Here is an 18,437-nt window from a genome sequence, read left to right on the forward strand (position 1 = left end):
TTTCTTCTAGAAAGAGCTCCTCTTCTTCTTTGCACGCTTTCCTATTCTTCCTTCGACTTTGGTACTTTAGTTTTATTCCGTGATGGAAGCCTCAAATCAACGTAGTTTGTTTCAGTTGTGAATTCCCCCTTTATTCATTGGTTTAATGGCTGATTATGAAGTTTGAAGTTCCACTTACTACTTTAGTTTCCAGGATTTCCAACTTCTGGTAAGCTTCCATCACATATAATTTCTAGTAATTTGTATATATTTGTTGATCGCCATTCCTAACGTTGGATGTTATAATTCAAATCTGTAATTACTACATTTTATATTTTACAAAGAATTTACTGTCCTATTTTAAGGTGGGATATTTGCATTGGGAATAGTTTTCAGCCCCATTATTTCATTACCACTGCCCCATTTGCTGATTGCTTATTTGTGATCATATATCTTTTTTTTTGTTTTCTGTCACAAGCCATTGTTTACTGATATGATCAAGTTATCATGACATTATAATTTTTATGGGCTCTTAGATGCCTAGAGCAACTAATTAACCAAGTAAATCATCAAATCATTATGCGTGTCCAGTTAGTAACTTGAAAGGACTTAATGTAAACATAACATCAATCAAATAATTGAGAAGAATTGAAGATCACTGGGTTGGCATAAAATAGTATGATCAAAACTGTCATTGAGTAATAAAATCAATAGATGTTTGATAGATTTATACCTTAGTATTCATCTACCTTGTCTTTTCTTATTGAGATGCTTATTAATTGTGCCCTCATATCTGAATGGACTAATTATTTTTCACGATTTGTTTTTCAAGTTATTAACTTTATGGAGATTTTGGCTGCCATAGAAATGTATCCTACTCTGTATGACATGCTTGAGATCCTTCCAATTTCCGGCTGCTTTGTGTTATCTTATGTCGTGGTGACCTGTGGTTCTTCACAGTTGAATTTGATCTAGAAAAGCCCAATTAATGCTTAAATTCTAGATTTGGGGCCATTCTGAAAAATTTTCTTTTTTTAACCCGTTTGAGAGAAAAACTGTCATGATTCCCGGGAGAAAAACTGTAATTTCTAATTGAGAGAAAATATTGTTAACTTTATAAGGAGAATTTGTGGCTTTGTTTGGATTCCATGTATATCTGGTAACGAGTGATGGCCTTCCTTGTTTTGTTTGTTGTAAGTCAGGTGATTGACTTTTTGTGAACTTGCCTAGGTATATTTATGCAGGATTCACTCTAGAAGCGTGAGCAGAGATGACTATGTATCCAGTCAAAATAGGAGGTTCTCATTGTCCTTTGATCAAAATAAAATAAAGAGAAGCTCCCGAAGCTTGAAAGAATAAACATTATTCAATTTATTTTTATAATTCTTTGAAAAGTTTTTTCATGTGAATTTGTGTTTAACTCATGCCAAAAGTTAACTTAAGGGATGAGAATTGTTTATTCACCTGTATAATCTATCTTAATTTTATCTCTGTTAGAGACTTGAATTTTTTTTTAATACATCCCTATGTTTGACACTTTTGAAAATGATTTTAAGTATTTATGCTATCGCTTGACATTATAGTATATAGTTTTAGATGAAAAAAATTGAAGGATTTTTATCCATAATTTTGATTTTTTTTAAATTTACGGAATTCTTTAGAATATTAAAAATTCATAATATCCTTTTATATCTTATGAATTTATATTTTATAAATTCATTAAAATCTGAATTACAAAATACTAAACAAAAAAGTTTTTTAAAAAAAATTAAAAATCATTAAATTCTTACAAAATATTTTAAAATTCACAATTATCAAATTCTCATGTTATTGTGAATAACAAATTATCATTGAAACTAATTAACTTTTATAAAGCTAATTTATAAGTTATAGATACTCCCAAGGCCCCATCAAAAGTATTCTTTTTTTTTTATTTTTTAAGGTCCCATCAACGGTATTTTTAGTTTAATAATTATTAAAAACTAGTACTTTACATTAGATAAATACTTATTTTTCTATAATTAAATTTTTTAATACATAATTATTTTTAATTTGTTAATTACATCATAATTAAAGTTAATTACAAATAAATATATTAAATAGTAATATAAACTTGTATTTTAGTTTATGAATTTGTTAATTACATCCCAAAAGGAATTTTCTGTGGACAAGGTGGAGCTGTCAAGTTCTGGTCTATCGAGGAGCCATCAAGTTCAAACTAGTGGAATTTCCTTGAGGAATATTTTCTGCAGACGCCAGTAGCCAGATTATGAAATTGATGTCTTTTTTTTTTTTAGAGAGAGTGGAGTTGATGTCTTAAGTCCAAACTTGTGGAATAATTTTGTGAATTTTATTTAGACGTTTTCTTATTATGCTAAGAAGTTTGTTTGGTTTAAATTTTCAAAAATAAATTATGTCTTTCTTGTTATCTTTTCATTGAAATTATTTCAATAAATTTAATAAATCAGAAAATGTTCACGCGTTAAGTTTTTATTAAATTAGTATTAAAGGAAGTTATTTACTCAATTTCAAACTTCAAACACAACTATTATCATATTAATGAGTTGATGAAAAAATTAGCCACCATCCACTAGGGATGTAAAGTATGGAAAAGAGAATAACTAAAACTAATTGATTTGGGTATTTGATTTTAATTGTTAATTCAAGAAAAAATATTAAAATTTACTTATTTATTGTATATATAAAAAGATTGTACGATCTAAATTTATTCTTTTCATTTCTAATAGAGTAAAGGGTTAAATTATTTTAGGTTAATGAAAAAATTAAATATATAACATTAGCTTTTATTATGAATAATCATAAAACCATCAAGTTACGTGAGTTTTTTTTTTATCGGTGAGAAAAATTATATGAATTTTTTAAGTCACATAAGTTCTGTATGTGATCCGGTGATTACAAATTTTTATCACCAATTAATGATTATAAGTCTCAGATTTATCATTCTCACATTAGGACAATAATTCTACCCTCCGTACAAGAATACTGCAAAAAATATTTCATAATACCTTCTTATAATTTCCCGTTTCTTGTGTAAGTATTGTTATTTTTGTGTAACTATAACTATTGCATATAAAATGCATTGTATTGTATGCTTTAATCCTCATTAATCCTCATGCAAACTTGTAGAATCGATTCAAACTCATCCATGTGGTTAGTATTTTTTTTATTATTGTCAGATCCATGTGGTTAGCATGGTTAACGATGCTTTGTATATGCTTCTTACAAGCTTCAACGCTTCATAGTTAAGTGGTTCAAAACAGATAATAAAAAAATAGTTAATGTTTCAATCCAGTAGAAGTAGAATATTTTGAAATTATTATCATCAATTTAACAAGAATACACATTAGCTAAATCGTACAAGTAGTTGGTAATTGTCTTACAACAATAGGCATAGGAGATTGAGTTTGAATCCAGTAGAAAAGTTGGATTAAATTTAGCATAATCTATTTATTTTTAAATTTTTTTAAGTTTTTAACCTTCTAATTACCCATATAGAAAGTCCACATAACTAAATCCATTGACACATAAATTATGGATTTTATTAGTATAAGTAGTATACTTTTATCTAACATCTAGTAGTGGAAACAATCAATTTTCTTTGGTCTAAATTCTCATTTGATTTAAAATTTTCACAAATTAAATCCATTAAATTATTTTAAACCTTCTCTTAAAAAATAATATATATATATATATATATATATATATATATATATATATATATATATATTATAATAAACATCATTTCTTTATAATAAAAAAAATCAAAACTTTCATTCTTCATACCCCAATCTTATCTTTAACATTTTTTCCAACTTTTATCGAAATTTCATTAAGTAAGTTTCCAACAAATAAATGTTTTAAACTCTTATTATCACAAATTTATTATAAATTCCCTCCAAATATTTGAATAAAAAGTGAAAATATAATAATTTTTGGTTAAGATCACAATTTACGGCAACCAATTACTGCCTACCTAAGAATTTCTCATCGAAGGTCAAAAGACATTATGTCCAATTAACATAATTTACAATTTTAAATAGAAATAGTATAGCAATCAAGTTACGGTATTCCGACTGAATTTTCATTTAGTCACCTCCGCGAAAAGAAGAAATGGTATAATTTTACAGTCTAATCATACCTAAGATAGGGATCATTCCTATCATAACCACAATCAGCTATACCTTACACTACAAACTATACAATAATATGCAATGGAGACGTAAATATACAAAACATCATCACATAACATTTGCATTTTAGCCTTGTCCCTTCACTCTCAAAACTAACATCATCCCACAATTATTTCTCACTGCATAGAAACAAATGGTATGCATGCACATGCTTTTAATTGTTTTTCTATTTTTGTATTTTGATGAGTGTTTGCGTGCGACTTTGTTGGTTTCATGCCAATCTAACAAAGACAAGACCTAAGAAAGACCCTTGCTCATGAAAGCACAACAAAAACATCTTTAACCATTAGGATTTGTAATGTCAGTTGGGTCCCAAATACCATCAAAACTAAATCAGTGCTGGTTGAAAACCCTATACTGTGGCAGTCAAGGTTAGCAAAAACAAGAGGACTTTTTATCCAATTCAATGCACGAAAAAATGAGATACACTTTCAAAAGCTTTAGTTTCCCTTTTCCTTTCTTTTCAACCCAAGCAAGCATGTTTAAAGGTTTCCTTTTCCTTCCTTTGAAATAAATGGTTTTAGCTTTGGTTTACATGTAGGTCAAACACACAACCTCTCCCAAAAGTTATATAATCCACAAACTAAAATACTACTTGATTAATAATTTTTGACGATTGATTAATGAAAATAAAAGGCTTTATTAATTGAATGGTTGATTCTAGAGAAAATGAAATTGCGTAAACATAGTACATACTTTGTTTGTTTTGGAAGTTCACATCGGCCGCCAGTTAAGAGCGCAGAGGGATCAGGGGCGGCGGACCTCTCTTATAGAAACAGACACAGCCTGCCGACACTCACATGAGTCAAGAGCTAAAAGCTGCAACACATTATCCCCCACATACAAGAAATAAACAAATTTATTTTAATAATAAATAATACTACACTTCATAATAATGGAAAAAATAAAATATTTATTAATTATACATTAAAAAAACTATTGAAAAATAATACAACGAAATTATTAATTTTTTTATGACATATAAAATATAATTAATTATTAGATAAATTTTATTCCTCTCATCGTCATTCATCAGCATTATTGACACATGTGAATTTGCACGGAATTGAAGGTGTGGTTTACCTTCACTCTTCTTCGATATATAGTGGAAACCGCCAAACTGTGTCAGAGAACAAGATTTGGAGTTTTGTTCGCTCCATGAAGTTGACTACCCTCGAAGCCACTTGCTGAATCATTGGTTTGAATTTTCTCCATTTCTTTTTCTCTCTATCTTTTCATCATTAAACTTTTGAAAAACAAAATAGTAAATCTTTTTTCTAAGTATATGTCATCTTCATTTTTTTTTAAGTTTATGAAATGAAAGAAATTGAAGGAAAAAATGGAGATGTATTTTTATTTTTAAAAATTTTCTTTTAATTCTTTAAATATTTTTATTTTTATTTTAATCTTTTAAGTTTTTTTTTGTTTATAAAGTATTTTAGTATTTTAATTATATATAGCTTTGGTTTATAAATTCATTAAAATCTAAATTACAAAATACTAAACAAAAAAGTTTTTTAAAAAAAATTAAAAATCATTAAATTCTTACAAAATCTTTTAAAATTCACAATTATCAAATTCTCATATTATTGTGAATAACAAATTATCATTGAAACTAATTAACTTTTATAAAGCTAATTTATAAGTTATAGATACTCCCAAGGCCCCATCAAAAGTATTTTTTTTTTATTTTTTAAAGTCCCATCAACGGTATTTTTAGTTTAATAATTATTAAAAACTAGTACTTTACATTAGATAAATACTTATTTTTCTATAATTAAATTTTTTAATACATAATTATTTTTAATTTGTTAATTACATCATAATTAAAGTTAATTACAAATAAATATATTAAATAGTAATATAAACTTGTATTTTAGTTTATGAATTGTATAAAATAAATATTTGTTTTTATATAATTAAAATTAATATTAAAAAAATACAATTTTGGATTTATAATTTTATATCAGCTAGTGTCTATTGGACAATGAAACCGAACTGTGGAAGTAATTTCATATGTTATATATCCTTGCCCGGAAGCTTCACAGAGTCAGCAAGGTTGGGTTGGAAGTTTCAACGGCGTTGCGTTATAAAAACGTAAAAGGAAGAATGAAGCAAGCAAACACAATTTCATTGGTCTCGTCGATCTTTTTCTTCAAATATTCATAATGTTCCGGTGGGTAATATCCATAATGTCCCGGCAGGTAACTAACTAACTAACTAATTCATTTGGATCTCTCTTATCATTTTTATTCATTTCCTTTTTTTGTTTTGATACACACTTCTCTAATGTCTAATTTGTGTTTCTAAAAGGACGGGCCTTGGTGGCGTAGCCACGGTAAGGATACCTATAAACACATACTTTATTTTCTTTTATTTCATTTTCATCTATTTTCTTCTTTATTTTTTTTTCTTACATCATTTATCATATATATTTATTATTTTTCTTTTCTTTTCATTTCTCTTTCCACAACCATATTCTTCTTATAGAATAAATGCTTATAATTTTTCTAACAAATGGGATTTGAAAGAATATCCTTTTCCATTTATAAATAAATTAATAATGATATAAAATTAATCTTATAAAATCATTATTCCTTTTTATCTATTTATTATTGTTTTATGCTTACAAAATCAAAGACAACTATTTCTCCGTATAGATCCATCTTTGGTTACGGAGAAAGGCACCCTTGAGATTCGAATGAAAATCAAAGATAATTATTTTCTTTTATTTCATTTTCTTCTATTTTTTTTATCACATTATTTACCATATATTTATTTTTATTTTTTTCATTTCTCATTCCACCACCTGAATTCTTGGTATAGAATAAATGTTTACAATTTTTCTTATAAATTTGAGGAGTGGAAAAAAATATCCTATTCTAGAAACGAGATATTAACGTCAGGATGGACTTGTCTCCCCTTCCCCAAATTAGATACAAATATTTATTCATAGTATCACCTTAACAAATATAAATCATTTTTAACAATAATAGGAATACCATTTCGTTGTATCATAAATTAAAAATTAAATTTTGTAATAATTGATATGTGATCAATTGTTTTTTATATATATATTTTACTAGCAGGGTACAATTCAGGCGGTTTCGGGAGTAACATGCCCCTTGAATCCGCATACATAATTTTGAATGAAATAATGAGGGCTCTCGAACAACCACATATTGGCATAGTTGGGATTTATGGATCAAGTAATGCGAACAGAAAAAATGCGGTGGACAAAGTCACCAAGAGAGTTGAGAGAGACGGACTGTTTAATGTGGTTGTGAAGACAAGTGTGAAGAAAAAGCCAGATTCAAAAAGAATTCAAGGAGAACTTGGGAACCTATTGGGTCTACAACTCCATGAGAAAACAACAAGGGAAAGAGCTACCCGTTTGTGTGAGAGGATTAAGATGAAGGACAAGATCCTTATCATCCTTCATGATTTTCAACGTGAAATCGACTTGGCCGAGATTGGAATACCCTTTGGGAATGACCACAAGGGTTGTAAAATCTTGTTAGTAGCTGAGAATAAAGAGTCGTTGCCCCACAAAATGAAAACCCAAATAGAAATTGATATGGACAAGGAGGTGCTGTTAGATCCTGCTTGTGGAGGTGGTGGTTGTGGAGGAGGTGATGTCTGATTGGATCAAGAGTTGGTGTTGTCCACTCCAGCAAACTGAAAACTAGAATAATAATATTTTCTGCAAACGCCCGTCGCGAGATTGTGGAGTTTATGTCTTAAGTTCAAACTTGTGGATTTTATTTAGACGTCTTCTTATTATGTTGAGAAATTTGTTTGGTTAAGTTTTCAAAAATAAATTGTGTCTTTCTTGTTATCTTTTCATTGAAATGATTTCAATAAATTTAATAAATCAGAAAGCGTTCACGCGTTAAGTTTTTATTAAATAATAGTATTAAAGAAAGATATTCACTCAATTTCAAACTTCAAACACAACTAATATCATATATACGAGTTGATAAAAAAATTAGCCACCACTAGGGATGTAAAGTATGGGAAAGAGAATAAATAAAACTAATTGATTTGGGTTCTTGATTTTTATTGTCAATTTAAGAAAAAATATTAAAAATTACTTATTTATTGTATATATAAAAAGATTGTACGATCCAAATTTATTCTTCTCATTTCTAATAGAGTAAAGGATTGAATTATTTTAGGTTACTGAAAAAATTAAACATGTACCATTAGCTTTTTCTTCTCATTTCTAATAGAGTAAAGGGTTGAATTATTTTAGGTTACTGAAAAAACTGAACATATAACATTAGCTTTTATTTTGAATAATCATAAAATCATCGAATTACCTGAGTTTTTTTTTTATCGGTGAGAAAAAATTATATGGATTTTTTAAAAGTCACATAACTCCTGTATGTGATCCGGTGATTATAAATCTTTATCATCTACTAATGGTCATAAGTCTCAGATTTATCATTCTCACATTAGGATAACAATTCTACCCTCCTTACAAGGATACCGCAAAAAATATTTCATATACCTTCTTATAATCTCCCCGTTTCTTGGGTAAATATTGTTACTTTTGTGTAAGTATAACTATTGCATATAAAATACATTGTATTGTATGTTTTAATCCTCACTAATCATCATGCAAACTTGTAGAATCGATTCAAACTCATCCATGTGGTTAGTATTTTTTTATTTATTGTCAGATCCATGTGGATAGTATGGTTAACGCTGCTATGTATATGCTTCTTACAAGCTTCAATGCTTCATAGTTAAGTGATTCAAAACAGATAATAAAAAAATAGTTAATGTTACAATCCAGTAGAAGTAGTATATTTTGAAATTATTACTATCAATTTAACAAGAATACACATTAGCTAAATCGTACAAATTGTTAATGTTGGTAATAACGTCTTATTGGCTTGCATGGTTGTTTATATTGGATGTGGAAGGGTTGTTGCTGTTCAAGCTGTGTTACCCAGCTATATAAGCACTTATCATGTTCGTTAACCACCCGATATGAGACTCTTAACACGTCCCCGAGAGCTAGGGCTAGCGGCACTATCCACCAAACCACCGGACAGAACCTAGCTCTGATACTATATTAAAGTGCAGCAAAAACATCCAAAAGGTCCCCTTAAAAACCGATTCATAAGGAGGTGGTCTATCCAGCTATATAAGCACTTATCATGTTCGTTAGCCACCCGATGTAGGACTCTTAACAAGGAGCGAGTCCGGGTCGCCAGAACAGAGCGTGGAGAACGTCGTCTCGAAGAGCTTTCCGCCCACGTTTAGTTTGATGCGGTCGCTCAAAGAAGGATTGGATTCCGCTGAAGTGCTTTCTTCCTCCATAGTAGAACAACAAGATTAAGAACAAGAACAAGAGATTGAGGTTAGGCTTTTCTTTTGTTTTTCAACTCTTCTGTCTAGCAATAACAATAATTTCAAGTATTTTGTTTTTTGTGTATTGGCTTTGCAAGTTGCCATATTGGTCGTGTTTTGACAAGAGGGATGAAAACACAAATCTAGAAAATGATAAGAATAATAGTAAAAAAGGATTTTTTTTTTATACTGTAGTTAATTGAATAATTTGTTTTTAACGAATATCTTCTCTTTTTAAGGGAACAAATATATTCTATGCATTAATTATTTGGTATTAATTTGTTTAAGTAATTTTGAGAAACCTTCACTCGTAAAAAAGGTTCACCTATTTTAATTAGATTTTAAGATGTGGTAAATTTTGATGTAATTTCTCATTATATATCTTGTAAGTGTTATATATATATATATATATATATATATAATATGCTAATGATGTACTTTCCAATTTAGGAAATTTTACATCACATAAGTCATCCACAATTCTTAATTTGTATATTTGGTAAATATTTCTTAATTTTACATCACATAAGATGTACTTTCCAATTTAGGATTGTAAATATTTCTAGTTTAGTTTTTATATGTATTCAGTAGAAGTCTTCCTTATGAATTTAATGTAAATTTCACCTCAATTTCAGGTAAAAAGGAAAAAATTATAAAGGTGCAAAAGTTGTTGTCTCGCTAAGCCTAGATCATGCGCTTAGTAAGACCAAACTGCTAAGCAAGACAACAACGGCTTAACGAGTAAGGATAAGCCTGAAGAGATGCACTCAGCGCGTATGCAGCTCACTAAACGAAACGGTTGTCTCTTCTGTGCTAAGCGCGAGATTGACGCTTAGTCAAATCTCACTTACTCGCGCTTAGCGCGAGAATGACGCTAAGGGGGCCTTCGCGGACAGAAAATCCTTTTTAAACCTGACCTACAAAGAATGGAAAGGGAGGTCTGAATAGACGGTGATTTATGTGCAGAGAGTAGAGGAAAAGCTGAACAAGGAGGCAAAGGTCCTAACTTTTAGGTAGATTCTAGGTTAAAGAGTAAGTGTTAGGTTCTCAAATTCAATGTGGTACCATTCGTTAGGAATTTCTTATCATAACATGTAATAAAATGTATAAAAAAGAATATAAAATCTTTAAATTATAATAGTCCGAAAATATTTTATGTATAATAAAATAAGTCAAATGAATGAGTCTTTAAAAAAAAGAAAATATTATTTTCAATGGGTATCTAAACTAAATGAATGCTAAAAATATAATGAAAGTAATCATGTGACATCTTGTTCTTAAGTACTAATCAAGTTAAAATGAATGTAAATAATAAAATTATATCTTTAAGTCTTCTCAAACTCGATAATTTCTTTTTTGTGGTATGATAATAACACTTATAATGAGATGATCATCTCAATGAATAAAACAAGTTCTAAAAATGAGTTTGCAAATAATATTATTCTCAGTCGACGTGATAATCCTGAAAATCAACTATGATATTCACACTGAATTTAAAATTATATTTATATATATATATATATATATATATATATAGGCATTCTAAATAAAATCAAATCGAAAACAATCATACTTTATTCCATAACATACTTAATAAAAAAATAATAATTAAACATCAACTTTTTAATGCATTCAAATAAAAATAACAAATATAACTTAATGATTCTCAATATCACTAGATTTAACTCTTTAATTCTTAAAATCATTGTAGATCTTATATTCTTCAAAATATCTATGAGTTTATATCAATGCTATAATGTCCAATTACATTTCCATCATAAATAGAGAGATTTAGAATCTTTTCTTCATCCTAAATAGATATATCTATAATAAATCTCATCATTATCCCGAAAATATCAATCATATAACTCAAGATAATTAATTATTATATGGACAATGTATCATTTACTCACCGTTATACTTAGTTATACTTAAATAAACATACAAATATACAAATACCAATATCATGATTCCCACACAAAACTGCAAAGATACACACAAGCTAATTCCATATATTTGTAGACACAATCAATAAGTATATAATTCTCCTCTCAATTACTTGAATCGTAAATATCACTTAATGTTAGCTTTACTGTAAGTAAGGCACCCGAATTATAGAAATTCAATAAAAGCCGCAAGCTTGATCGTATATGCTGGTGAGGAAATTCCATTGTCTAACTAACGGAAATCATCATCTAGGAAGATTTAAAAAAAAAAGAATTTAATTTCAAAATTTCCAATTAAAACACTATTGGCCAATTCTAAAATTAAATACAACAAGACTATCATTCACTGATTCATTTGTTTTCTCGGTACCTATGTCAAGAAAGGAATAATATAAGTATATCAAAATCATTAAAACATCTCTTTTACAAATTATACCATTAGAAAAGACTGTTTTACTCGCATCTTAAAACAAGTATATTGTGTTTTTCATAATTCTATTTTACTTCTACTAATTGGGTCAATAGAATTTTTTCGTTTTCTTCCTTGTTCTCGGTCCTTGAGTGATCCATTATTATTAAGAGAAATTATTTATGTGTGTGATTGTAGAAAAATGAATTGTCTACCCCTTATATAAGCATTGTAGTTAATTTGAAATTTGTTTAAATGATATATTTCTTTATCTATTATCTTTAATTATTGTTTAAAAAAACATTCTGTATTTTGTATTTTTTTCTATTATTATCTTTAAACCAATTATATAATAAATTATTATACTAACATCTCTAATGTTTTCTTTTACTAAAAAGATTAATTAATCCTATATTTAGATAAGAGGTGTTGTCCCACAAAATGAAAACCCAAAAAGAATTTTCTGTGGACGAGCCGACGAGGGGCCGCCAAGTTCTAACTAATTGAATAATTTTATGTATCAAGAGGTGGTGTTGTCCGGTCCAGCAAACTAAAAGCTAGAATAATATTTTCTGCCGATGTCAGTAGCGATATTGTGGAGTTTATGTCTTTTTCAGATAGTGGAGTTGATGTGTAATAACTTGTGTAATAATTTTGTGAGTTTTATTTAGACTTTTTGCTTATTATGCTGACAAGTTTATTTGATTTAAGTTTTTAAAAATAAATTGTGTCTTTCTTGTTATCTTTTCATTGAAATTATTTCAATAAATTTAAAAAATAAGAAAATGTTCACGTGTTAAGTTTTTATTAAATAAGTATTAAAGAAAGTTATTCACTCAATTTCAAACTTTAAACACAACTAATATCATATATATGAGTTGATGAAAAAATTAGCCACCATCCACTAGGGATGTAAAGTATGGGAAAGGGAATAACTAAAACTAATAGATTTGGGTTCTTGATTTTAATTGTTAATTCAAGAAAAAAATATTAAAAATTACTTATTTATTGTATATATAAAAAGATTGTATGATCCAAATTTATTCTTCTCATAGAGTAAAGGGTTGAATTATTTTAGGATAATGAAAAAAGTAAACATATATCATTAGTTTTTATTATGAATAATCATAAAACCATCAAATTACGTTAGTTATTTTTTTTTTATCGATCGGTGGGAAAAAAATTATGTGAATTTTTTAAAAGTCACATAACTCCTGTATCTGATCCGGTGATTATAAATCTGTATCACCTATTAATGGTTATAAGTATCAGATTTATCATTCTCACATTAGGACAACAATTCTATCCTCCTTACAAGGATACCGCAAAAAATGTGTAACTATAACTATTGCTTATAAAATGGTATTGTAAGTTTTAATCCTCACTAATCCTCATGCAAACATGTAGAATCGATTCCAACTCATCCATGTGGTTGATATTTTATTTTTATTGTCAGATCCATGTGGTTAGTATGGTTAACGCTGCTACGAATATGCTTCTTACAAGCTTCAATGTTTCATAGTTATGTTGTTCAAAACAGAAAATTAAAAAAATAGTTAAGTGGTTCAATCCAAAATCTTATTTTAATTTTTTATATTTTGAAATTATTACTATCAATTTAACAAGAATCCACGATCTTTTTCTTCAAGGAACAGGGGGGCTGCACGATGCTAAAGTGGACCCGCGCGTGCCATGCGAGGGAGTCGATAAGCTTAAGCGCTGGTAAGGATACCTACAAACATATACTTTATTTTCTTTTGTTTCATTTTCATCTATTCTCTTCTTTGTTTTTTTAATTACATCATTTATCATATATATTAATTATTTTTATTTTTTTATTTCTCTTTCCACAACCTCAATTATTCGCATAGAATAAATATTTACAATTTTCCTAATAAACTTGGGGAGTAGAAAAAAATCCTGTTCGAATATTAATGTTAGGTGAACTGTCTCCCCTTCTCCCAAATCACATACAAATATTTATTTATAGTGTCATCTTAAAAAAATATTTATATATATAATTTTAAATAATAATAATAATAGGAATACCATTTGGTTATATCATAAATTAAAAATTAAATTTTGTTTTAACAAAATATGAAGCACAATTATACTTTTAAAGTTTTAATAGTGATATTTAGATACAGAAAATGTATTATATTAGAATTTTAAAAGACTGTTTTGGTATATAAAAAAATTCTTATAAATTTTAAAAGGTTTTATAAAAATATAATGACTTTTAAAAAAAATTTAAAATATTTTTATAATTAGAATTTTATAGTTTATATTTTAATGAATTTACGAAATATGAATTCATAATATTTTCAACAAATATTATGAATTTTTAAGATTTTAAAGAATTTTGAGAATTTTTAAAAACATTCAAAATTATTGATAAAGACATGAATTATGCTCACTAACATTTTAAATAAAATTCATCTTATATAAAGAATTTTAAACCTGTTATATAATAAATTAATTTATCTTAACATATTTATAATCACATTAGGTTCATTCTCCTTCAATCATTAATCATATTAACTGTATAAAAATTATATATCTTAATATTTTGTCAATAGTATAAATATTTGTAGTTATAGTCATTCTCACAATAACGATTTCACCAAACAAAATGATGTCCAACAATTATTTCAAACCTCATTTATATATTTATTTATTTATATAGTTAATTTCTCACCTTCATTAAAACTATATATGTATAAACAAGATATCCCCCAAATTTAAAGAATTGGAAAAATCTTCCATATGACAAGTTTCATGTTATGTTGACCATTGTTTAATGTGTATTTTATCATAAAAAAATCTCATAAAATTCATCCTAAGAAAAAATTCATCGAAATTTGTATATTTTTTAATACTATAAATTTTTTAAATTGTAAAAAAATCTTAATTGAATACCAACAATCTTTATTGAATTTCTTAAAAAATCTTGATAATCTTGATTGAATATCACAAGATTTTTTTTATTATTTAAAAATCTTGATTAAATATCTCAAGACTTTTTTACAAAAAAAAAAAGTCTTTTAAAATTCTTTAAAATACTATTTAAAAACTGTAACATCCTGAAAATCATCCAATAATTATTTAGATAAAAATATCTAAACATATCTTTTAGTAAGAGAAAAGATCGATTAAATTATTTTAAAATATTAGATTGTTATTGTTATTTTGAAAAGATGTTAGTATATAATAATATAATGGATTGATTAAAGAGAATTAAAATTAAAAATAACAGAAATAATAAATAAAGAAAGGTCGATTAAATAAATTTTAAATTACTTATGATTGTTGTATAAGGGTAGAAAATTTCTTCTCTTAGAATCACATAGATAAACTGTCTCTCTCTTGTTTTAGTAGGTTGAATAAGGACTGAGAAAAAAAAAAACTAAAATTTTTTTTGACGCAATTGATAAAGAAGGAAGAGTATGACAAAGAGAACAAAAAATTTTAAAAAGATGACTAAAACACTTATCTTTTAAAACTTTCCATATTCTTTAAAAAAACAAATTTAGTATTCTGATGTAAAATTTGAGATAAAAAAAATCTAAGTATTATAGTAGATTTTGAATATTTCTTATCACGATTAAGTTACCATTTTAGCATGGTTTGATTGTCATGATAAATGTTACTTGCTTTTTTGTACATCAATTGTTAGTAAAAGAATTATGAGTTTTCTTGTTATATATATGCAAAGAATTTGATGAAATGAAAATCGTGTAATACGTGTCAATTCTTTTAAATTTAACATGAAGTCTTTTGCTTTCAAATTTAAATCCTTATGTTGTTCGTGGATAAATACAAGTATGATGCATTTGGCTTGTATTAGGTTATATTTCTAAGTTTATGAATTACATATAAAGAAAGAATGACATTTACATGTATATATAATTGGATTTACTTTGAGCCTGAATATGTATTCAACAAAATATTAATTTTAGGATGGACTTTGAGCATCTATGTATATATAAAGAATCTTAAACCTAATATATAGCAAATCAATTTTTCCTAGGTACAAGTACAATAAATTTATTTTCCTTCAATCATTAATCATATTAATTATATAAAAATTACATATCATAATATTTGTCAATAGTATGAATATTTGTATTCATTTCCACAATAACAATCTCATCAAATAAAATCATGTTCAATAATTATTTCAAACCTCATTTATATATTTATTCACTTATATAGTCAATTTCTCATGTTCATCAAAATTATATATGTACAATCAAGATGTCCTCCAAATTTAAAGAATTGGAAAATCTCTCATATAATAAGTTTCACGGTATGTTGATCATTGTTTACTATGTATTTTATCATAAAATGTCTCATGAAATTCATCTTAAGAAAAAATTCATCAAAATTAGTATATTTTTTAATATTATAATTTTTTTTAAATTGTAAAAAATCTTAATTAAATACCAACAACTTTTATTGAATTCCTTAAAAAAATCTTAACAATCTTGATTGAATATTACAAGACTTTTTTACTATTATTAAAAATCTTGACTAAAGATCTGAGTTTTTTTTTAAAAAAAAAAATCTTTTAAATTCTTTAAAATCCTAACTGAATATTGTAACATCCTGCAAATAATCTAATAATTATTTAGATAAAGATATCTAAATATATCTTTTAGTAAGAAAAAAAATAAATTAAATTGTTTTAAAATGTTAGATGGTTATTATTATTTTGAAAAGATGTCAATATATAATAATATATTGGATTGGTTAAAGAGAATTGTAATTAAAAATAATAAAAATAATAGATAAAGAAATATCGATTAGATAAGTTACATAATTGATAGAGAATGAGAAGTATGATGAAAAGAACAAACAAATTAAAAAAGTTGAGTAAAACACTTATTTTTAAAAATTTCCATGGTATGATTCTTAAAAAATGAATTTAGTATTCTGATTTAAAATTTGAGATTACAAAAAATCTAGGTATTATAGTTGATTTTGAATATTTCTTATTATAACTAAGTTACACTTTTAGCCTGATTTGATTGTCATGATAATTGTTAGCCGCTGCTTCTTGTACATCAATTGTTAGCAAAAGGATTATGAATTTTTCTTGTTATATATGCATGGAATTTGATGAAATGAAAATGGCTTAATACGTGTTAATTCTTTTAAATTTAACATGAAATCTTTTACTTTTAAATTCTTATGTTATTCGTGAATAAATACACATATGGATGCATTTGGCTTATATTAGTTTATATTTTTAAGTTTATGAATTACATGACATTAATTAAAGAAAGAATGACATTTATATGTATATATAATTGAATTTAGCTTGTAAAATTGGATTTACTTTGAAGGTGACTATGTATTGCTTTTGATAAAATATTAATTTTAGGATGGACTTGTCTCTTCTTTCCTCAAATCACATACAAATATTTATTTATAATATCACCTTACAAAAAGTATATACATATATAATTTTTAATAATAATAGAAATACTATTTGGTTATATCATAAGTTGTGGCTACAGTAATAGCAGCTCCGGTAAGGATACCTACAAACACATACTTTATTTTCTTTTATTTCATTTTCATCTATTTTCTTCTTTATTTTTTTATTACATCATTTATAATATATATTTATTAATTCTTTTTTCTTTTCACTTCTCTTTCCACAACCTCAATTCTTCGTATAGAATAAATGTTTATAATTTTCCTAATAAACTCTGGGATTTGAAAGAATATCCTATTTCATTCATATCTCGTATAATGTTAATAGTAAACAATAAAATTCATAAATAATTACTTAAAAAATAAAATATATAAATAAATTAATAATAATATAAAATTAATTTTATAAAATTAATTATTATTTTTTATCTATTTATTAGTGTTTTATGCTTACAAAATCAAAAACAACTATTTTCTCCGTATAGATCCATCTTTGGTCGCAGAGGAAGACGCCCGCCCTTGAGATTCGAATGACAATCAGAGAAAATTATTTTCTTTTATTTCATTTTCTTCTCCTTTTTCTTTATTTTTTTAATCACATTATTTATCATATATGTTTATTGTTTCATTTCTCATTCCACGAACACAATTCTTGGTATAGAATAAATGTTTATGGAGTGGAAAAAATATGCTGTTCTAGGAATGGGATATTAATGTTAGGGTGGACTTGCCTCCCCTTCCCCAAATCACATACAAATATTTATTCATAGTATTACCTTAAAAAAATATATACATATATAATTTTTAATAATAATAGGAATACCCTTTTGTTATATTATAAATTAAAAATTAAATTTTGTATTAACAAAATTTGAAGCACAATTATACTTTTAAAGTCTTAATAATGATATTTAGATATAATAAAGATTTATTGTGGTATAATTATTTATTTGAATTTTAAAAATTGAATCTCTTCATTTCATTACAGCTGTAATTTTGCAACTTTTAAATTAGTATAATTATGATTTTTATGATAATTGATATGTGATCAGTTGATTTTTTCAGAATTCAGGCCGTCATGGGAGTAAA

The 18,437-nt window shown here is 26.3% G+C and overlaps 1 protein-coding gene across 2 annotated transcripts; it reads left to right on the forward strand.

Moving 5' to 3' along the window:
- The first annotated feature begins 6,234 nt into the window (after positions 1 to 6,234).
- On the forward strand, positions 6,235 to 8,042 carry LOC114422979 (probable disease resistance protein At5g47260). 2 transcript variants are annotated; one of them, XM_028389559.1, is made up of 3 exons: positions 6,235 to 6,394; positions 6,504 to 6,528; positions 7,277 to 8,042. In XM_028389559.1, the coding sequence occupies exons 1-3, from the start codon at positions 6,359 to 6,361 to the stop codon at positions 7,831 to 7,833; spliced, it is 618 nt and encodes a 205-aa protein (XP_028245360.1). In that variant the 5' UTR covers positions 6,235 to 6,358; the 3' UTR covers positions 7,834 to 8,042. The 2 variants fall into 2 exon arrangements, with proteins under 2 accessions (XP_028245360.1, XP_028245361.1); XM_028389560.1 differs by having other exon boundaries at positions 6,236 to 6,394; positions 7,280 to 8,042.
- The last annotated feature ends 10,395 nt before the right edge of the window (positions 8,043 to 18,437 follow it).

This window comes from Glycine soja, chromosome 8 (genome assembly GCF_004193775.1).
Source record: "Glycine soja cultivar W05 chromosome 8, ASM419377v2, whole genome shotgun sequence".
In the NCBI taxonomy this organism is placed as follows: domain Eukaryota; kingdom Viridiplantae; phylum Streptophyta; class Magnoliopsida; order Fabales; family Fabaceae; genus Glycine; species Glycine soja.